This window comes from Chiroxiphia lanceolata, chromosome 1, assembly GCF_009829145.1.
Source record: "Chiroxiphia lanceolata isolate bChiLan1 chromosome 1, bChiLan1.pri, whole genome shotgun sequence".
Lineage (NCBI taxonomy): Eukaryota > Metazoa > Chordata > Aves > Passeriformes > Pipridae > Chiroxiphia > Chiroxiphia lanceolata.
In genome coordinates this window covers 139,410,312-139,432,983 of record NC_045637.1, presented here as the reverse complement: position 1 = coordinate 139,432,983, position 22,672 = coordinate 139,410,312, and the positions used below count along the sequence as shown (strand labels likewise).

General features: G+C 45.9%; 1 protein-coding gene across 1 annotated transcript; it reads left to right on the top strand.

Moving 5' to 3' along the window:
* The first annotated feature begins 1,912 nt into the window (after nucleotides 1–1,912).
* On the top strand, nucleotides 1,913–8,865 carry LOC116800135 (patched domain-containing protein 3-like). Its single transcript, XM_032713735.1, has 4 exons — nucleotides 1,913–2,644; nucleotides 2,882–3,003; nucleotides 4,000–4,145; nucleotides 5,990–8,865. Exons 1-4 carry the CDS (start codon nucleotides 1,913–1,915, stop codon nucleotides 7,618–7,620), a joined length of 2,631 nt encoding a protein of 876 aa, XP_032569626.1. The 3' UTR covers nucleotides 7,621–8,865.
* The last annotated feature ends 13,807 nt before the right edge of the window (nucleotides 8,866–22,672 follow it).

Here is a 22,672-nt window from a genome sequence, read left to right as displayed (position 1 = left end):
TGCAATTATCTCTATGTAAGAGAGGCTATCTTTTCCAGCTGGGCAAATCCTTGACACTAATACATCAAAGGTCTACATGGCATCAAGTAACTTACCCCTTTTTTCTGTTGACAGATTCCTCCTCTGTGAACAGCTCTTATTCTAACACAGTGCCAATCCATTTGAGGAAACTGAGACCTGAGCATGGGAGAATCTATTACTTTGGAGTCACACTAATTAAAACTTAGATTTCAACAACATAGAAGCTACAGGAAATAGCTTCTAAGGGCCCATCTCCCACACAGAAACTCAGAACTGACATACCGGTCGCAGAACACCTGTGCATGGAAAAGAGACTCATCAGGATCCAACCTGCCTTAAATGCTGAGCACAGTAGGAGACATATAACACTGCTCAGAGCCTGGCTGGCTGCTTTATGCTCGCAGGTACCAAGCCTGTTTGCTCAGGTTGCGAGAGAAGAAATACCTACAACTTGTCTTTTCAAGTACTGGCAGGGAAGGAGAAAGTTGCTTCAAAGAAAGGCAAGGAGAAGAAGGGCCTGCCTGGGACGTATTAGCTCACTGGCTGGACACCTCTCCAGCACTGTCACATCTGACCTTAATGTTCTTCTTCTCAGCCAGAAGCCACTCAAATCACTGTCACTTACCAGTGTCAAGAACAGCAGGCTGCAGAGTATTTTTTGGACTTGGAAGGATCTTTTCTATCATTGCTACTGCATGAAGCTCTGATGTATCACACCAGTGATATTCTTGTGACTTGCCAATGGCAATCACTAACCCTTATTTCAAAGTCTTTTAGGCCTTCAGCTCTCACTCCCCTGTTTTGTAAACCTGTTTACCAAGAGAGCAAACACGGCATGATGTACATCGCCAATGTCTGTGTTTTGCTCTTTGATGGAAGAACAGTCCTTAGTGGCGAAATAATGACTGAAGGAGATTCGGGGGAGACAAGAAACAGAAGCCTAGGTTTTCTGATTGCTGGTACCAAGTGGGAGCTGCCTTGTAAGCTCCTCTGGTACCATAGGCTGGCTGAGGCTATCCTGTGGGCACGGACTGGTGTGAGGGCCACGATGGGCACACAGCACAGCACACCTTCACTGCCGTGTGATCTCCTTAACTCTTCGATGTGCAATGGTCTCCTGCTTAGGATCACTACCTACACCTCGTCTCTCACCTTTTAATTCTGCAGCCTGTTTCTTACGATATTGAAGCTAGTTCTGTACTTAATATAGTAACATCAGTCTAATTAATTCCATTATATACAGTGGAAGTCCCTTCCCTAGGTCTGTTCTCTGTTCACATACCCGAGGATCACATTAATCCTGTTTATTATAGGGAGTTCAAGGCACTAGATCCCAAGCGGTAGCTCCAAATTTACTTGTAATCCCAGCTCTCCACTACTTGTGAGCTTTCATGAGACAACCGTGCATGACACAGCCTTGATGCCAGCTGTGTTCTATCCTCCTGCTGTAACTCACTCTTCCCCTTGCAACAAGCTCAACACTCACCTGAGTCCCCAGAGTTTGTTCAGCTCATTATACACAGAAAATCACTTTCCTTTTGCAAGATTACAGTGTTATGGCAAACGAGGGGCCAGGAGACGGGAGGACACGGGTACCCGAGCCCGGGGCGGAGGGCGGCGCGTCCGGAGAAGCCTGGTCTGCCCACCTGCCCGTCCCGTCATGACGAGGGAGGGCTCCGACCGCGCCCTTAGCTGAAAACCGCGCGTTGCTTCAGCAGCTCGGGGGTGTAGAGGGCGGCTCTCCAGTCCTCTCCGTTCCTCTATTTTTCCTCTCCCACTCCGCTCCCTCTCTTCTCCTCCGGCGCTAGCAGAGCCCGCACCGGCGGCCCCCGGCGTGGGACCCGCCCGCGGCGAGGAGCTGCCGCCGGCAGCCCGTGCCCCCGCCTCGGCCATGGCGGGGCCGCGGGACCCCGCGGAGCGCTGTTCCTGCCGCAACACCGACTGCCTGGAGCGGCCGCTGCGGCGGCTCTTCGAAGGGCTGGCGAGCGGCGTGGCCGCCTGCCCCTGGCCCTTCGTGCTGGTGCCGCTGCTGCTGTCGGGCGGGCTGGGCGCCGGCTTCCTCTTCCTGCCGCAGCGGCAGGCGAACGACATCGAGGAGCAGTTCACGCCGACGGGGGGCCCCGCCAAGGCCGAGCGCGACTTGGTGCGGCGGCACTTCCCCACCAACGACTCGCAGCGCTTCTCCGCCCCCCGCCTGCCCACCGAGGGCGCCTACGCCGCCCTCATCGCCGTGGTGACCGGCGGCACCTCGGTGCTGGACCCGACGGCGTGGGAAGAGGTGCTGCGGCTGGACAAGACCGTGCGCGACCCCGACTACGAGCGGCTCTGCGCCCGCAGCGACGGCAGCTGCGCCAGCCCCAACCCGCTGCTGTCGCGGAGGGGCGATGAGCCACCGCCCGCCCCGGGGAGCCTCCAGTTCCCCGTCAACGGCAGCGTCTTCCTGGGGGCCGCGCTGGGCGGCGTGGACACGGACGGCGGGCGGCTGCTGTCGGCGCGGGCCCTGAAGCTGGTGTATTACCTGCGGGAGGACGGCCCCGAGGCGGAGGACAGCCGGCAGTGGCTGCACAGCTTCCTGCGGAACATCTCGTCGAAGCTGAGGGAGTTGGACCTCAGCTCCATTCAGGTAACGCAGGGGCGGGTACGGCCGTGCGGAGCCGCCGAGCCCCGAAATGTCCGGGCAGCCCCGCCGTGGAAAGGAAAGGAGACGGTGCGGGGAGAAGGCGGGTGGCCTGCGGCTTGCGAGGGCCACGGCAATGCTACAGTGCCAACGTGATGTTTAGCCTTGCCTGTGCGTGTGTACAAAGACCAAAAAGAAAAAAAATGTGCTTCATCGTTTCTTTCCTTGCTCTTTTAATGGCAGGTGACTTACTTTACGTCGCTGTCCAGACAAGAGGAGTTTGAAGGAAATACCAAGAGCGTAATCCCGCTCTTCTCCGTAACGTATTTCTTGACAATAAACTTTGCAATCATCTCTTGCTTAAGGTAAAATGCCTTCTAAGCTATGGCTCAATGAGCAGTGACTTCTGCTCTTCTTTACCTGCCTCTGTGGGTTTCTGCTCTGGTTTCTGTTTGTGGTTGAGAGAAAGCGTTCTTGAAGCTGCAGACTGTGACATTTCATAACAGGCAAAATGTATTTCTTTGCTCTTTCTTGTCTACCTGTGCATGTTTCCCAACTGCTTAGATGGGGTTCATGATAAGTAGCAGATGAATACCTGAACAAGCATTCAGAGCTTAGTTAAGGTTCAGGGGGATGAGCACTAGCCTCATAGATTACTGCAAATCTGGGTACAGCTCTAAGTGTTCTGCTTGATAGTAGAGTCAGAGCCTTATCTGCTGTCCACAGAGAACTTAACCTGCCCTTTCTTTGTGGTGTTGGATGGTGAGCTGTACAGCAGTGTTTGTGTACTGTATTGAGAAGAAATGTTCTGCTTGCAGGATGGGCTGCCTGGTTTAGCACTTGCATCAAGCATCATGCCCATTAGAACATTTCTTGGGGAATCCTTGAGCCAGCCCTCAGGGGTGTCTTGGCAAAAAGCTGGTAGCCAATCTGCCTGCTGAGAAAGTTTCTCTGTGTGGCATTACTGCCTGGGAGGTGCTTCTGTATTACACTGATGTGATACACCAAGAACCCATGTAAAAGCAAAGAGCTTCTAAAAATTCATCATTTTTTTGGGTCACCCTAAGTCTAGCCTCACTGGTAGAACTAATGTGTCTTCATTTTGCATCTCTGTTGTTATTGATACAAAGATCAGTACACATCTTTACTCTTCTGAATATAGCTGGCCAGCGGTAATAATGCATAGAGCACCTCCTAGAGAAATTAACCTTCTCCAATGCTGACAGCTGGGAGCCCTCCTAGCAACTTTCGTAAGGAGTTCTCTTCAGACAGGGTATCACTGGTACCTGTGCACTTGTCATGCCAAACACCTTGGTGAAGTATTTGACACGTAATGAAGATATTCCTTGAAATATTTTCAGACTGAGCTGTATAAGAAATAATGTCTGGCTTGCCTGCTGTGGAGTGGTTTCTGCCGGCTTAGCTGTGTTAAGCAGCTTTGGATTGATGCTCTTCTGTGGAGCACCGTTTGTGGTCACTGTAGCAAACGCACCATTCCTGATTCTGGGTAAGTAGAAAAGTGAGTCTGAATCAAAGACTAAAGCAAAGTTAAAACAACCTAATGGTGTCAGTCTTCTATGACATGAGCATCGGATCATACAACATTCTGTGCTGCAGTGAGGGGAGCAGATACCTGGAGGTGCAGCCTCCTTAGAGCTCCTACAGGCAGGTGAGCCCCTCAGCTCAGCTCAGCTGTGTTCTGGAGCAAGGGCAGCTTTTCCCAGAAAACAATGCCTGTTCTAGTTCCACTGCTATGGTGTGAAAACTATAAATGAGAGAGTGGTAAGGTTAATACTTCTGGCACTGTTCTAGTGTCCTTGTAGCCAGTCTCATTCAGCTACACAACTGAAGTGATGCACCATTTGTGCAAGCAGCTCCCCACAAAAACCCAAGAAAATTGGTATCATTACATCACTGTTGCACAGACTGCTTGACAGGCAGTGCTGAACTTTCCAAATGCCCTTCGATAATGTTGCTGCAAATAAATTACTGCTTTTAAAATCCTTATCTGCTCTCCTATGGGATAAATTCATGTGAAGTTTTCTTGGGCTTGGTCTCATGCTGAGGAAAGCTCATGGAATTTCCAGGTTGATAGAGCCTGTGCATCATCTTAGCTGTCTAATGCAAATGCTCTTTAGGGCAAGCATCATTTCTTTGTTTCCTGCATAATTCCAATGCATTTTGTATTTGTTTTTGTTTGCTCATCAATTGCAGCGGCTCTGAATAGGGTCAGAAAAACCCTTTTGTATACCTGGGAAAGGGCTGAAGCCCTTCAGATCTTCAGAAATAACATGCAGACTTTTGTCCTCCTTGCATTAAAGCGAACAACTTCTCAGTCCATGGGATGATTTGCTTTGTACTTGCCTGCTTTCTGGAAGCAGCATGGCTCACTGCCATCCACTAGTACCTTTTGACGTGCTGCTTACTTCATCTTTGCTTGTCTACTGGCAACTGCCTGTTCAGGCAGCAGGGAGTGATTTCATCTATTCTCTTACGCTTGGATAAATCATTGTGCTCACTCCTCTACTCACCCAGTCTTGCTTTCCCTTTGTGTGGTTAATTTTTGGGGAATAGAAGAGCCCTTGACAACATTGGCATAATATTGAAAGGTGTGTGATTAAAATCTTGAGAGTTGGCAGAGCTGAGAGAGGCACATTGGCTCTTCCTTTTCAAATTTCAGCTCACTTACTCTGGTGTCTTAGCAAACCCCCAAGCCCAGTGTCCAGTCTTTCCCAGGATTCTGGTGGGGAATATTTTTGGGTGCATCAGTATAAATGTGAAGATACATGAATAATAAATCATGAATAAGTGCTGAAAGATAAACTGGAGAGAAGTGGAGGGCAAAGAGCATAAAAAAGTGAGCCACTGGAAAACGGGGATCGCAATTGTTCTCCCTCTGTGCTGATGGCAGAGCAAGAAATTATTGGTATAAGTTGATGAAGGAGATTCCAGGAATAATGGAGGACACTTCCAGTGGTAAGGATAGCTGAGCTTCAGAATACATAATGCTTTGGAATGTGTGTTGTCTGCATCAGTGGACATGTGGACAGCAGATACAAGAACTTTCCAGAGATGGAGTAGGTGTGCTCAGACCTTCAGCAGAGAAGGGGAAGGGATCAACAACCCATCAGGTAACCAAGAGTTTCTGAAAGGTACTACATTTAGCTACACACACAGGATCTGTTTTCCTGATTCTCTTGTAACTTGTATCACCACTAAAGCAATATTAATAGCCCAACTTTCTTTTTCAAAATTTTATGCAGACTTCGATGTGATTAATGTCATAGTTTTGTTGGGTGTTAGTGGAAGCTGCCATTTGCAATGCAGAGTTAACCTTTTCTCCTCTTGCAGGGGTTGGCGTTGATGACATGTTCATCATGATCGCTTCCTGGGAACAAAGTTCAAGGAAAAAAGAGAAATCCAATGTTAAATCTCTGCTGGCTGAGACTTACTCAGAGGCAGCACTTTCTGTGACCATCACCACTCTCACGGATGTTTTGGCCTTCTTCATTGGCACCTGGACTGCTTTTCCATCCGTGAGAGCTTTCTGCCTCTATACAGGCACTGCTTTTATCTTCTGCTATGTATATACCATGACCTTCTTTGGGGCAGTTCTTGTATTAAATCATAAAAGGGAGCAAGGAAACCGACACTGGCTGACTTGTATGCGTGTGGGAGTAGATAAAGATCGGGCTGAGAACTCCTGCTTGTACAACGCTTGCTGTGTCGGCAGCTGTTCCAGGCAGTCCTCTGAGCCAGAAGGGGAACATCCAATGAGTATATTCTTTAAAGAGTATTACGGGCCTTTTTTTACAAATAAATGGGTCAAGCTCCTCGTGGTGTTGCTGTACGGAACGTATTTGGGTGGCAGTGTTTATGGGTGTACTCAGATCAGGGAAGGCATCGATCTTCGAAATCTGGCTAATGATGACTCTTACGTTATTCCATACTATGATGATGATGAGAAATACTTCTCGACGTATGGACCCAGGGTCATGGTTGTCATTCCTGAAAGGGTAGATTACTGGAATGAGACGGTTCGTCGTGGCATTGAGAGCTGTGCACAGAATTTGGAGAACATTTCCTACGTTGATAAGAACCTCTCAGAGTCCTGGCTGAGAGTATACACAGTACTCGCTGAAAGCACTTCAATAAATATAAACGATAAGACTCAGTTCTTTAATAACTTACCTGTACTGTTCAGCATTCGTTCCAGTTTTGCGTGGGACTTAAACAAGACTCAGGATGAAATAGAAGCTTCACGTTTCTTCCTCCAGACAGTGGACGTGACCTCAGCCGTTGATGAGAAGAATCTTCTCAATCAGTTAAGAGAGGCAGCCAGGCAGTGCAGTATTCCACTGAAGGTGTATCACCCAGCATTCATCTACTACGACCAGTACCTGGTAATAGTGCAGAACACCGTTCAGAACGTTGTCGTTGCTGCCGGGGCAATGCTCGTTGTCTCCCTTCTGCTCATTCCCAACCCGTTGTGCTGCCTGTGGGTGACTTTTGCAATAGCTTCTGTTATAGTTGGTGTTGCGGGTTTCATGGCGTTCTGGAACGTCAATCTCGATTCCATATCCATGATCAACCTGGTCATTTGTATAGGGTTTTCGGTAGATTTTTCTGCTCATATTTCCTATGCCTTTGTTACGAGTGGAGAGTCATCAGCCAATAAAAGGGCAATCGAAGCGCTGTCCCTGCTCGGTTACCCGGTATTACAAGGTGCAGTTTCTACTATATTAGGAGTCGTTGTCCTGGCTGCAGCAAAAACCTACATCTTTAGGACCTTCTTCAAGATCATGTTTCTTGTCATTTTGTTTGGCGCTCTTCATGGTCTTGTTTTCATTCCAGTGTTTTTAACATTTTTTGGAAAATTTGGCACATCACCTCACAATACCAAATCCAACAACAGATCACCTCACAATACCATGTCTGAAAAGCTAGAGAATAGGTTTAGAAATGATAAAGACTGTCCGTGAATAAATTAGACATAAAATATTATATATTTATTATATGCAGGTTCAAATGCAGTGACTGTCAGGGAATATATGACATGAAGAAAATAAAGGAGAGAAAAATAAATACATCAGGGAAAAAAAAGGCTTCAGAAAAGCCAGGCAAGGAAAATAACAGAACAAAACGCACAGGTTGGATTTGCATTTTCTTATCTTTGTGTGTTCTTCACTACTGCCTTAATGTTGTTAATTTTCTTTTTTGTGTTACTTGTTTACTGAATGTATTAAAATTATTATAAACACTGACCACTGCATCACCTTAAGGGACTACATTACATGTTTGTCAGGATATGTTGACAGCAGGGAAGAGTAACTCCCACTGGTTTTCATTGCCTGCCTCTTTCCCTTGAGGCTGTAACTCAGCCCAACACTGAGCCAGAAGACAATTTTTGCCTGAGAGGCTCAAATCTGGATGTATTCCAGCAAAATTACAAGAGGTCACAACTGTCTCAGACTGCAGTGACCCCTAAGCCTTCAGGAGACAAAGTCTGCTTAGGCTCATAATGCAGTACAAGAAACCCTTGGGGAAGACAAACTGGCTCACATTTTCTGTTCAAAGCCTTCTTTTCTTGGTGTCCTGTTTTTTAGCCAAGATTGAACATCTGGTACCTTTAAGAAGATTGTATGTGGCTTCTGTTGGCTGCAGTTTGCAAAGGGATATGCTACAGGTTATTGAAGTTGTATGGATCTCCTGAGTAACCACCATGGAAGATGCTGTGCCATGGCACGACAGGACAAGGATTCACTAGGGAGAATCATGCGCTGATTCAGGGTAAAGTGAAAAAGCAATTCAGGTTTAAACAGGTCAGTCCTAAAATTGTAAACCTGTAAATTCCACCGTATTCATCAGTGACAGCTCATCCTGTGACGTGTTGATAGAGCAGAGGAGCTTTCACTGAATAATATGAGGTGGTCTACTAATCTGTAGGGACAAGACAGTGGGTTAAAAGTCAATTCATAATTTGTTGCCAATATAAGGAACGACCAATTGGAAATCAAATGAATGATGGTAACTGATGTTTCTAATTTTGGAAAAATTGGTCTAGTCCGAATCTGTTGCTGTGGAGATATTTTTTCTTAGAGATTGAACAAGTGGGATAAAGCCAGGGTCTGCCTCTGTTCCCTGTGGATTTCTGGCCAGTTGCATGAGAGCAGTAGACAGGGCAGGATCCTTCTATTTCATAGAGTCACAGAATAGTTTGAGTTGGAAAGGACCTTTTAAAGGTCATCTAGTCCAACCCCCTGTGATGAGCAGGGACATCTTCAACTTGATCAGGTTGCTCAGATCCCCATCCAACCTGACCACTAACGTTTCCAGGGATGGGGTTTCTATCAGCTCTCTGGCAACCTGTTCCAGGCTTTTACCACTCTAATTGTGAAAGAAGTTCTTCCTTGTATTTAATCTGAATAAACTGTCTTTAATTTACAATCATTACGACTTGTCCTATTGCAACAGGCCCTGCTAAAACATTTGTCCCCATCACTCTTACTAGTCCCTTTCTCCCCAGAGCCATTTCTTCTCCAGACTAAACAACTCAGTTTCTCATCATCTGTCTTCATAGGAGAGGTGCTCAGCCCTCTGATCATCTTTGTGGCCCTCCTCTAGACTCACTGCAGCAGGTCCACGTTCTTCCTATACTGGGGGTCCTGGAGCTGGGTGAAGTACTCCAGGTGGGGTCTCACAAGAGCAGAGGGGCAGAAATCCCCTCCCTCAGCCTGCTGGCTGCAATTGTTTTGATGCAGCCCAGGACACAGTTGGCTTTCTGGGCTGCAAGCACACATTGCCAGCTCATGTCCAGCCTCTCATCCACCAGTACCCCCAAGCTGTTCTCAGCAGGGCTGCTCTCAGCCCTTCATCTGCCAGCCTGTATTGGTACCAGCGGTTGCCCCAACCCATGTGCAGGACTTCACACTTGGCCTTGTTGGACCTCATGAGGCTCCCACTTCTTGTGCTTGTCCAGCTCCTTCTGAATGGCAATCCCATCCCTCAGGCATGTCACCCACACCACTCAGCTTGGTCATCTGCAAACTCGATGAGGGTGCACTTGGTCCCTTTCTCTGTGTCATTGATGTGTCTGTGTCATTAAATAGCTCTGATCCCAGTATGAACCCTTGAGGGACACCACTTATCACCATGGATGCAACCAATTCCTCATCCACCTAGCAGTCCACGCATCAAACCCATCTCTCTGTAATTTAGAGAGAAGGATGTTTTGGGGGACAATGTCAAAAAGGCCTTACAGAAGTCCAGATGATATCTGTAGCCCTTCCCATGTCCACTGATGTCATCACTCCATTGTAGAAGACCGCTAGGTTGGTCAGGCAGGACTTGTCCTTGGTGAAGCTGTGCTGGCTATCCCAAATCACCTCCCTGTCCTCCATAGGAGGATCCTCCTCTAGGAGGATCCATGATATCTCAGGCACAGAGGTGAGGCTGACAGGTCAGTAGTTCCCAGGGTCCTCCTTTCTGCCCTTTTTAAAGATGGAGTGCAATGTTTTCCTTTTTCCAGCCACTTGAGACTTCACCTGACTGCTATGACTTTTCAAATGGCTGGAGAGTGGCTTGGCAACTACATCAACCAATTTCTTCAGGACTCTGGGATGTATCTCATCAAGTCCCATAGATAAATGTATGTTCAAGTTCCTCCGGTGGTCGTGAACCTGTTCTTCTCACCCCATCTTGCAGTCCACCCACTCAGGAGGTGTGGGAAAAGAGGTTGCCATTGAAGACCAAGGCAAAAAGGTAGTTGAGTACCTCAGCCTTCTCATTGTCCATTGTTACCAGTTTGCCAGCCTTGCTTATCAGGGCAGGTGCAGTTTTTTTGACCTTCCTTTTCTGGCTAAGATACCTGTAGAAGTCCTTGTTATTCTTTGCATCCCTTGCCAAGTTCAGCTTCAGCTGTGCTTTCACTTTTCTGAACCCATCCCTACACAACCAGACTGCATCCCTATACTGTTCCCAGGATACCTGTCACTGCTTCCACTGCATTTGCTTCTTGCCCTTTATTTTGACCAGCAAGTCCTAACTCAGCCATGCCAGTTTCTTGCCTTCCTTGCCTCATTTCTTTCACCTGGGGATCACTAGCTTTTGCAGGTATGATAGGCATCCTTAAAGACGTGTCATCTCTGTCCTTCTCCCTTGTCCCTGAGGGCAGTTTCCTGGGGGGTCCTATTGACTAACTCCTTGAAGAGTTTGCTTTCCTGAAGTTCAGGGTCCTGACTTTGCCTGACTGATATCCCTCAGGACTGCAAACTCCACCAATGCATGATCACTGCAGCGCAGGTTGCTTATTACCTCACTTGGATTGGTAACCATCAGATCCAGTATTACATCCCCTCTGATAGAGCTGTCTATTGGCTGGCTCAAGAGATTATCCTCTATGCATTCCAGGAGTCTCCTGGATTGCTTACAGATCACCGTGCTACTTTCCCATCAAACATAGGGGTGGTTGAAGTGTCCCAGCAGAACAAGAGCCTGTGAGCACAATGCCTCCTGTAGCTGGAGGCATGAAGCTTTTTTTCAGAGGCTCCCCTTGATCAAGGGGCCTGGAGTAGGCACCAGCCAGGAGGTTCCTTTTGTTACCTCAGTCTCTGATTCTTGTCCACAGACTTTCAACCTTCTCACGGCTGTTTTTCAGAGACAGCTCTTCACACTCAATCCAACTCCTGATGTTGAGGGCAACCTCTTCACCCCTCCTTCCTCTCCTGTCCCTTCTGAACAGCCTGTAGCCCTCGATAACTGCACTCTAGTCATAGGATTTGGCCCACCATATTTCAGTAATGGCAACTGGGTTGCTGCTTTCTAGCAGCACAGTGGCTTCCAGCTCCTCCTGTCAGTTGCCCATGCTGCATGCAGTAGTCTAGAGGCACTTCATCTGGGCTGTTGGCCATGTCACCTTCTCAGAGGAGCACCCCTTAATTCCTTTGAGATACTTCCCTGGTGGCATCTATTACCTCGGGAGCCCCTGGTTCATCTCCGTAAGATTTCAAGTGTACTCCAGTGTGGTCAGCGCATCTCAGAGCCACCGCAGAGCTCCCTCACTAGCATCCCGTCTCTCTAGCCTGGGCACGTCATCCCACAGCTTGTCCAAGGGCAAGCCTGACATCGTCCCCCTCTGGTTTAGAGCTCCATCCATGAGCTCCGAGAGGGGACCGCGGCGGGGTCCGCCCGGCCCGGCCTCTGCCTCTGCTGGCCCCGCGCCGCCACTGCCCCGCGGGGACCCGGCGGGACCCGCGCAACCCACCACCGGCAGCGGCGGAGGCTGCGCAGGGTTCCGGAGAGGGGATGGGGCTGAGGGGACCTGGGGAAGGGGATGGGAATGAAGGAGTCTTGGAAAAAAACACGAGTGAAAGATAACACGGAAAGCTGAAGGAAGACAGAGACTTCTGGCCATGCAGCTGAGACACCAGCACACAGATCTTTCCAGGCAATTGGGCTGGTAGTCGGAAATGGCTTTAGCTGTGTTTAATGTGGCTCACAGTGCAAGCTGCTCTACTCATCCGTCTCTCTCCTCCTCTCTCACAGACCTGCCCTTCTATTGCATTCTGAACATTTCGTTCTGCGAGGTTTGTCCTTTACAAATACATTTTAGACAGATAACCAACAGATTAAGGTTTCAGATGCAAATCAGGTTTTAAGAATTTGCTTTTCCTTACATGACAGTCCAGAACCATGCAGGAAGTAAAATCTTGCTGTGCCACGGGGAATATGTGAGTTCCAGGGCTTCCAGAGACATTTTCCCTGGGGTTTTATGGGTGGTTCTACTGAGGACAGCTCAGCAGAAAATAGTTCACCAGCTGGTGTTCAGGAGAACAGCAGAAGCCTACAGAATTTCCCAGAGGTGGAAGGGAAAATGTGCATGGTTGAGTGCATCATATTATGCTCCTTTTATATTCAGTGAAAAGAAAGAAGAGTTTTCGTTTCAAGTCCTCTGCCTATCTGTGTGCTTGGACTGGACTTTATGTGTGGGTGGTTGTTGTTATCCCTCCCATGCCCTGAAGGGAATCTGGAAGCTTGTTCCAGATGCAGTTCTTGGTCAAATGAGCCCATCAGGCCCACGCAAAGCTTACTTTTGAGTGAGAACAATGGAGAGTAGGGAGGGGAGGGGGCACACAGGCTTTGGCTTAGAAACTTGTAAGGCAAGAAGCTTGGAAGAACTGCTGGCTGTGGTCATGTCATGGACTAGAGTCATGTCACTGTGCATGACTGCCTTTGTCAGACTGGCCTGTAGAAACCCTGAAGGGTTTCTTTATTACTTATCACCACGTAGTGAGTTAAGAATTAAGCTGCATGACTAAACAAGCTTTATCTGAAGAGTTTGTCTTTGCCTCCTGCAGCCCATTGCTCAGTTCCCATGGAGAAAGAAAGAAAGAACAGCTGGGAAGAGTTAGGGGACAGGGTAAGCTTGAGGGCACTCATGGGGCCAAGACTGAAGACTTTGAGGGTTCGAAGACTTTGAGCCACTGCAGTACTGCATGGACCTCCTGTGGTCAGTGGAAACAAGACACTGTGCCCAGCCCTGGAGACGGGGCAGGATGGGCAGAGGGCTTTCTGCAGTGCTTGGCCCTGCCCAGCTGCCCAGCACAGGGGTGTCAGCCTTGGGTGCGGGAGGTACCATTTCTGAGAAATGGCTCTGGTACTGGGGGCTCCCCACTGAAAGGAATGGGGAAGCTTGATGTCTTTAGAGCACAAGCAAAACCCACTTCCTTGTCCCACCCTTCTACAGAAGTGTCACAAATAAAGATACAGTTCACAGTTTGTTGTATGAACTGGAAGAGAAGTGATACTTCTACTACTTTCAGCTTTGGTCCTGCATACAGCCCTATGCCATGACCAGCAAAGCTGGTCCCTCACAGTGCAAACCCTGGCACATGAAGTTAGCCCTTGGCCTAACTGGTTTGTTTCTTGTCAGCCCTTTTTCATATTGTCATGTTTATCTGGTCTAGTTGCATTGTTATGTGAACACTATAAAAATTGCAGGGGGAAATAAAATTTTCAAGAGACAAATGTAGGTGATGCTACAATTACTGGCAGTAGGCACTGCTTTCAGGTTTCTGCTCTGTTCCATAAAAGCATCTCTAACTGTTTAATAAGTTTTATTTCAATGCTCAGCAGTTGGGCTGCTTTTTGTTTGGATAGAGTTCATTTTCTTCACAGTAGCTGCACTTGTTTTTTCTCTTTGTTTGACAAATATAGTAATGGAATTTAAGTTGAGAAAAATGCCAGGTTTTATTCAGCTTTTGTATTCTTGTCACTGCAGCCTCTGCCTTTGAAGTCCAGAACTAGCAATGAAAGAGCCTTTGACAATTCCAGATTCAGAACTTCTCAGCAGCAGATATGTCCAGACAGGCCACGAGTTTCTTGTGATCACATGGGTACTGTGGAACAGGCTCTGGGACACTCAGATAAGTGATTCAGGGAAAGAGCAAATGATGCACAGAGGGGCTGCCAGTCTGGATTACATCCCAGGTCAGACAGGCTTGTGATATCCAGTGTTAGTGTGCCAAGTGTCTACATATCACTTAACCTCTCTTTGAGGACCTGTTTCTACAAATTCTTGGGTTTTTTCTGCCATTTCTGTGCTATTTCTTGCCTAAAAACACACAGCCTCAAGTTTATTGTTCATTGCTCAGTGGTCTCCCCAGAAGCAGCAATCCCAGGCAGTGTTGAATCCACTTCTGTTGGTTTGAATTCAATACTATTTTTTCCTTGGTTTCTACCAGTGGATTCAAGCTGTGAAACACAACTGGGATGTTTAAAAGATGAAGATAGACATTCCTTCTTTTGCGTGCTGGTCCTGGTTTTGGCTGAGATAGAGGTAATTTTCTGCTTAGTAGCTGGTACAGTTTTGGATGTGGTATGAGAATAAAGTTGATAACAAACTGATGGTTTTGTTGTTGCTTCTGGTCCTTACTCTAAATCAAGGGCTTGTCAGTTCCCCATGCTCTGCCAGTGAGCAGGTGCACAAGAAGATCATGGCCAGGAGAGCTGACCTGAAATAGTCAAAAGATTGTTCCATACCCTAGAACATGATGCTCAGTATACAAACTGGGAGGATTGGCCTGGAGCCACTGATTGCTGCTCAGGGATGGGACAGGTCAGAGAGTGGTGAGGAACTGTATTGTGTGTGACTTGCTTTTCTTGGGTTTTATTCCTCTCTCTCTCTCTCCTCTTTTCATTACTATTAATTATATTATTATTATTATTACTATTTTTTACTGTATTTCAATTATTAAACTGTTTTTATCTCAACCCATGAGTTTTACCTTTTTCTGACTCTCATCCTCATCCCACCAAGGAAGTGGGGAGGATTTAGCAAGTGGCTATCTGGTAGTGGCCAGCTGGAGTTAAACCATGACAGTGCTAAAATCAATCATTTCTGAAAAGCACCAGCAAAGCTGACATTTCATGGGCAGGTAACGTGGCAAGTCCAGAGAGAGCAACTGACTTCTTTTATTCAGCTGCTCAGCTGTGTTTTCTATTGACAGTTTGAGGTATTCATTTCAAGTGGAGAAAAGAGGTGTAATTCCAGTCCTCCTCTACAGGGAGGAGCAGTCTGTATTTGCATAAGTCATTAGAGACCTTGTTTCTCATAAACCTATCCCTCCTCAGCCCTATATGTTCCCAAATTCACCAGCTGCTTCTCGTTTGCACAGAGATGATAAAAACAGGAGGTTTCACTTCTTCATAATTCTGCATATATTTAAGGAACACAGATATAGAACAGTCTCTTTACTGATGTGATGTAAACATCCTCTGAAGCAAATTTAATTAACCCCAATTGATTTTTAACCAAGTCAGTCTTCTGAGTAAGCACTCGTGAAGACTGCTCAATTGATGAATGATCAGCTTGGTAAATAGACCAAAAGGAGTCTTCTTGTTTGAAACTGAGCTGGGTTTGCAACCAAAGTATGGACAGTCTGTTCTGATTTACCACACTAGTACTTACAGCATATAATCTATGAAATATAGCCATAGTACTCACTCATAAATGTCAACAAGAGTTATCAAAACTGTTCCTGTCGTGGTACCTTTAACTCTAGTGTTCGGTAACTCTATTGTTTCCATGTATTTTAAGTCCTTCTGTCTACCTAAGGAGATATATGTCTCAAGTTATGACAAACCGCTGCCCCTCACCCTGAGACTACTGACTTTATGACCCCCAAAATATTTGGATATGTGTGTTCTGCCCCCATGTCACGAATTCCAAATGTCTTGTTGCTACATGAGAAAAATACATTACTTCCACAGTATCTTCTTCCCACCAGAGAGTGCCCTGGGAATTGCTGCATATTCATTTCTAGTCTAAACACCAGCTGATGAGGAGCTTACCATTAAGCTCCTCCCTTTTTAAATCCCCTTTTTAAAAACATAACCTCATGTTTGAAGACCTGAGCTATTTTATTCTCTGTTGCGCTGCTGTGCAAAAAATACCTTGTTGCTAATCATAGGCCATCTCCTGTGTTTTTAAACCTTGGGAGCTGTCCAGGGGAGTTTTCACTCACACCATTAGCTGTAAAAATCCTAGCTTCAGCAGGTCTAACCAGTTTAATTAAGGCCTTCAATTTGCTGGAATGCAGCTTCAGGCAGCAAACTGTAAACAGGTTTTTCTCTAAATAACATTTAAGGCAAGTGAAGTCCTTATTCATTGAAATTGTTGGAAACAAATTTTTTGGCAAAAAATATTTCTCTTACGTGTACAAGTCCTATCTTGAAAACTTGTCTTTTCTCAAATAGGTCTCCCTTAAAACCATGCTGACACAGCAACTATGGTGCTGCTTAGCGTGTAGTGTCTTCATCTAGAAGTTCCACGTGGATTTGAGCAGTTTCCAAAGAAGCAGATTCATTCTGCTGAATTTGCTCAGTGTGATCTTGGCTACAAAGACATTCCACGCTGTCCTCATAGCCACATCCAGCCACGGTAGCCACTGCAGGAGGTGAAGGCACAGATAATGTTGCCCTGTACACTTCTGCCTTTGTAACAGAGCCTCTTATCAAATAACAGCTGACAGCTAAAGAACTGCTAATCCGAAAATGACAGTAAAAATAGATGAGGAAAGTTTCTTCATGCAAACTTTCCACGTGATTACATGGAAATACAATCCAGTCATCACCACTGCTACCTGTGGCATTTCCAGGATATAGAGCCAAGAAGCTTTACAAGGCAAAACATGGGGTAAATTCTTGGAAACCAAAGGAACAACTGCATGCTCACTGGGCAGGCTTCCACAGCTTACAAAAACCAATGTTATTTACTTCATGGAGAACAGGATTAGAATCTCCATGCTAGAAGTCTGATTTAAAGTTTCACATTGCAGTAACATACTTACTCAAGAAAGACAACTCAGACTGTGCACCTGTTTCCCTATATACATAATATTTTTATATCAAATCTTTCCAATAGTGTTTCCATCATATTAATTTTGTCCATTCCCAGAAATTATCAGTTCCACCACCTATTGGCTTCATTACTTAAAAAGCAGAATAACCAGCTATTTCCTCCTCACTTCACCTATGGAAATAAAGGTACATTATGTCAATATGAAACATTGCATTCTCTGCCTTTCCTAATGGTTTGGCAATAAATTGTATCAATGACAAGAAATTGCATTTCTGCCCAGGAGCCTCTTCTTCATGTTCTGAGTATTGAAAAGAAGCCCGTCACCTGGATGAAGTCCTCCTTTACTCTTGTATGAAAGATGCAAGGGTGTGTTTCTAAACCAGCACTGTGGCTCAGGTCATTTCATCAGTTGTCATCTGTGGCACAAGCGTAGACAAGCTACTCTTCTGCTGTGGCCTGATACTTATAGACTTGAAGTAACATCATAATGAATTTTGTCTGACATTTCCCATACTCAGCCCTGTGTTCTGTTGCACAGACATCTGCCAAATACAGGCCAGAAGGATCCAAATTTTCCATCCATGCCTATGCAGGCTGAATTTCTGTGAATATTCAACAAAATCAGTTTGGTTGTCTCCAAGAGAGCATGATGTGAGCCAACTACCCTGGAGTCCTCCTGCTGCCAGTGGTAAAGCAGGTATTTTAGAGAGGGGAGTCATCAGGCCTCATTCAAATTTATTGAATCTTTGTGTCTTGGATGGGATTTTTTTGTGTGTGTGTATATGTGTGTGGAGTGTGTGTGATTAACTTTGCATCGAGGATGTCACACTCTAGTAAATCCATCCTTGAAAATGATAGAAGAACAAGTCAACTGCTTTCTTGCAGGGTCACATGCTGTTATCAAAATAGTAAAACTAACACTGCAGCTGTAAAGAGCAGCTTGTCTGCTCTGTGAGGTATATCAGCTATTGTCATCTCTGCTAGGGATTTAATATAAAGTACTATTCTCACCGTAGACTAATCTATAATGATTTGATCTGAGCTGAAGAAACTAACTGAAGAGGGTCTGTGAAGTAGTAAAAAAGATGATCATCTCCTAATGAACTCCAGGTGGCATATAAAGTCACAGGTAATGACTGCATGCATGGAAACTGAATTCTGTGTTTGACTGATGCATAGGATTCACTTTAAGTTTGCAATAGAAAATGCTTTCGTAAAAGTATAAAATGATGTCTTACACTCAGATGTGAAACTGAATATGATGTTCTCACTTTTAACCAAGATACTTTTAAAAATACTCTGGAATTTCCAGAATTGGCTTTCTTATACATAAGTATGATTAAATTTGTCTCTCTGGGCACTTCTGTCAAAAGTTTGGGGTAGGTTTTCCCTTAGAGCATAAAGGGTGGTCAAAAGGAGTGTAAAGGGGAAGGAGGGAGATAAGTCACAGGCTTCTGAACTGATCACTTTTTTTTCCCCAAGGCTGTATGCAATGTGGTGGTGTCAAACGTTGTCCAAGATTTGAACTGATGGAAATGGTCAAATCCATCTGCCAGTGGATCTCACAGAATCACAGCAGGCTGGGAGAGACCTCCAGGGGACATCTGGACTAACTCCCTGCACAGGCCAGGACACTGAGAATCTGTTGCCCAGGACCATGTCCAAAGGGCTTTTGAATAGGAGACTCCACAACCTCCCAGGGCAAACTGTGCCAATGCTTGGTCAGCCTTATGATAAGGAAGTCTTTCCTGGCATTCAGAGGGAACCTCCCATGTTTCAGGCTGTGCCTGTTACCTCTGGTTTTGTCACTAGGTGCCATAGAAAAGAGACTGGATCTGCCCCCTTTGCACCCTCCCCTCATGTATTTATATCCATTAATAAGATACACCTGAGCCTTCTCTTCTCCAGGCTGAACAGTTCCCAGCTGCCTCAGCTTTCCTCATATGTGAGGTACTCCAGCCCCTTCATCATCCAAACAGCCTGAGGGGCCTGAAGAACTCTGCTGTAGCTTCCCAAGGATCCTGCAAAATGTATGTCTTGTTTTGTTATTAATGTCACCATTTCTTATAACTGCCTCTGAGGTCACAGATGCAAACACTAAGTAGCAGAGTCAGGACTAAATTCCACCAACACCATGGGAATACCCTATTAAGATGTGTCATAATCTGTTGACCACAGTAATTAAAACATTTACATGGATCCATTTATGATACAGCATTTTTACTTTGCAGTGATAATCAATGTTTATAAGGTATGACTGAGGGAAGCCTTTATCAGCAACATTGACACTATCAATTGAATACCTACTTCTCTGGGATATTATCTAAAGAAGAAGAAAACAACTGTTGTCTTCATAGGATCCTGCGGTTTGGCTGCCTGGGCTCAAGACCAAGGTAACTCAGCTGGGACCATGGGGAGAGACTCCCAGAGGCACTGCAGGGAGGCCATGGCCACAGCCAGCCCTGGTCTTGGGGAAATCACCTGGCCTCTGCCAGAGCTACAGCCACCACCGTGTCGTGGTCCAGCCACAGGCTGCCTTTGGCCCCTGACCCAGGTGCAGAACACACCTGTGGGCACACGTGGATGTTATCAGGCATTATATGATCCAGGCAAAACAAGAAACAGGCATTGGTTTACTTGCAGGAAAGTGAATTTATTAGTTCAGCCTACAAGCTCCTCTTATGCAACAGGAGGATGTTTTCATGAAGTGCCTGAGGAAAAAATCCATCCATGAGAACATTTTGCAAACAAACATTATGGATCTTTGCCATTAATTCTGTATTTATGTTGCTTCTGTTTGGAACATATCTGACTAATTGCATTTATGATTGTACTCAGAGAAGAAGAGACAGGTGTTTTAGCAGTTTGTCTAAATGTTATATCACTTCAGGCTCTGACTGGAAAAATTAATAGTTTTCCAAGTCCTGTACCAGAGTCATGACTATCTGATTAGTGAATATGCATCCTGCTAATGGGATGCTTCCTCTGATAACAGTATTGAGAGATTGGAGCCTGAGGGCACAGAATCATTAAAAATATCCCTGTGTAGTTAACTATCTAAGATTAATTGCAAAGACCAAACATTGTCACTAAAAGCCTTCTGTGAAAAACAGATATGGATTTTTTTTTTACAAGTAATTTATCTAATTACAATTCAGATTTTGAGCAGAACATCATTTTTCAGAAGGCGATGACAGCTACAGCTCTCTTTAATCATGCTTGATAGCAGCTGATGAAGGAAGAAACCCTTTTAAAACCACTTAAACTAAACTGGTTGAACACCAGATCCCAGAGGGTTACATTCAGTGGCACAGGGTATAGTTGGAGGCCTGTCACTAGTGGTGTCCTCCAGGGTTCAATACAGGGCCCAGTATTTTTTAACTTATTCATCAAAGGAGTGGCTGATACCCCAGAGTGCTGTGCAGTCCTTCAGAAGGACCCTGACAGGTTGGAGAGACGGGCAGAGAAGAACGGTCTGAAATTCAACAAGAGCAAATGCAGGGTCCTGCACCTGGGGAGAAATCATCCCATGCACTAGGACAGGCTGTGGGCCAACCTGCTGGAAAGCTTTGTGGAAAAGGACCTGGGGGTCCTGGTAGACAACAAGCTATCCAGGAGTCATCTGTATGCCCTTGTGGCCAGGAAGGCAATGGAATCCTGGGGAACATTAGGAGGAGCATTGCCAGCAGTTTGAGGGAGATGATCCTGCCCCTCTACTGAGCCTTGGTGAGGCCACATCTGGAGTGCTGTCCAGTTCCTGGCTCCACAGTACAAGAGTGACATGGAGCTCCTGGAGCAGGTCCAGCAGAGAGTGACAAAGATGATTAAGGGACTGGAGCATCTCTTACAAGGAAAGGCTGAGGGAACTGGGCTGTTCAGCCTCAAGAAGAGTGAGAGGGGCCCTCATCAATGTCTATAAGTATCTGAAGGTGGGGTGCCAAGAGGATGGAGCCAGGCTCTTCGCAGTGGTGCCAAGCAATAGGACAAGGGGTAACGGGCAGAAACTGATGCACAGGAAGTTCCACCTGAACATGAGAAAGAACTTCTCTATTGTGTGGGTGACCAAAAACTGGAACAAGTTACCCGAAGAGGTTGTGGACTCTCCCTCACTGGAGAGATTCAAGAACCATCTGGACACAATCATGTGCCATGTGCTCTAGGATGACCCTGCTTGAGCAGGGAGGTTGGACCAGATGACCTACTGTGGCCCCTTCCAACCTGACCCATTCTGTGAGTCTGTGAAATCAGAGGCAAAAGCAAGAACTGCAAGGTCCTGTTTATCTGTTCCATTTATGATGTTTGGTAGTACAGAACAGCATTCAGGACTTTGTCACTGCTCCTACAGCACTACATGTTGCTTCCATGTTTTTGCAGTCCATTCTGTTGCTTGTGGGTAACTTTGCCTTCTCCTGCTGGTTGCTGTTTCAGGATGTCAAGAATATCTCTGAGCTATTGTGTCATCTGTGTATATTTTCCAGGCTATTTTTCTGGTCATATCTCCCATGTGTTTGTCAGACAAAAATGAAAGAGTATACAGTGCTCTGTCTTACCCCACATTACAAACTGCTGCTGTCAGAACAGTCAATTCTAATTGCCTTTGGTGTAGATGAAAATCACTTTGCAGAGCATTTTTGAAGATCAGGTTTCTCACTATATTTCTGGGGAATGGCAGTGATCTTGGTTTTGTTCAAATATTCTGACCTTTGGGACATTTATGGCAGATTCACAGAAGCAGTCCAAAGCAAAACACATAGAAGAGATAAGGTCCTTCAGCAATACCTCAGAATACAAGTGGTTTCACAGTACTGGCTGAACAGGGATTGCTTTGGTAAGAGAAAGCCAAAAAGCAGCACTGGCTACAGCCAGCCAAAATTCGTGCTTCAGTACCACAGAATCAGACCTGTATTTATCAAGACTAAAATCAATAGGTTCAGTCACTGCTGCGCAGTGTGGAGATGTATGAGAGATTCTCATACATGTAACATACATCTAACATACTTTTAACCTACTCCTGCTGTGCAAAGCAGCCCCATTATGCTACTGCTTTCCCCTTAACATCAGTGCTGCAAGGTTTCTGTGATTTTGAACAGGGAACAGCACAGGCAACAAGTACAACAAATGTTGTGTTTCTCTGCTTTGTGATTTGCCTGGCTATTGGTCAGGTTCTACCACACCAGAACCACTCTGGATTTAAAATCCTCCCCGTGCCTTTCCACATATGTATATATGTATGTGTGTATATGTATACGTACACAGCTGCTTCTCTCTTCATTACCACGCTTTCCTCCAAAATGTTTAGGCAAGGTCACAAGGATCTCTGCCCATACAAAACCATAAACTCAGAACAACTCAGGTAGTTGGGGACATGACTGAAGAAGTGGTTGGGGACCACCAGCATGGACTTTGCAGACATATGCTGCCTGACCAACCTGATTACTTTGAAGAATGAAAAGACTGAGACAAGAAAAAGAGAATTGTTATGCACCTTGATTCCATCAAGGCTTTCAGCACAGTGTCCCAGTGCATCATTGTAGCCAAATTGAAGCTACATAGATTGAAAAAGAGGACTATCAGTTGGGTGAAGTATTCATGGGACTGAGAGGCCTAAAGGGTAATATTGGCAGTGCAAGTCCTTCTGGCAGCGAGTCACTCGAAGCATCCCACAGGCTCTTTAT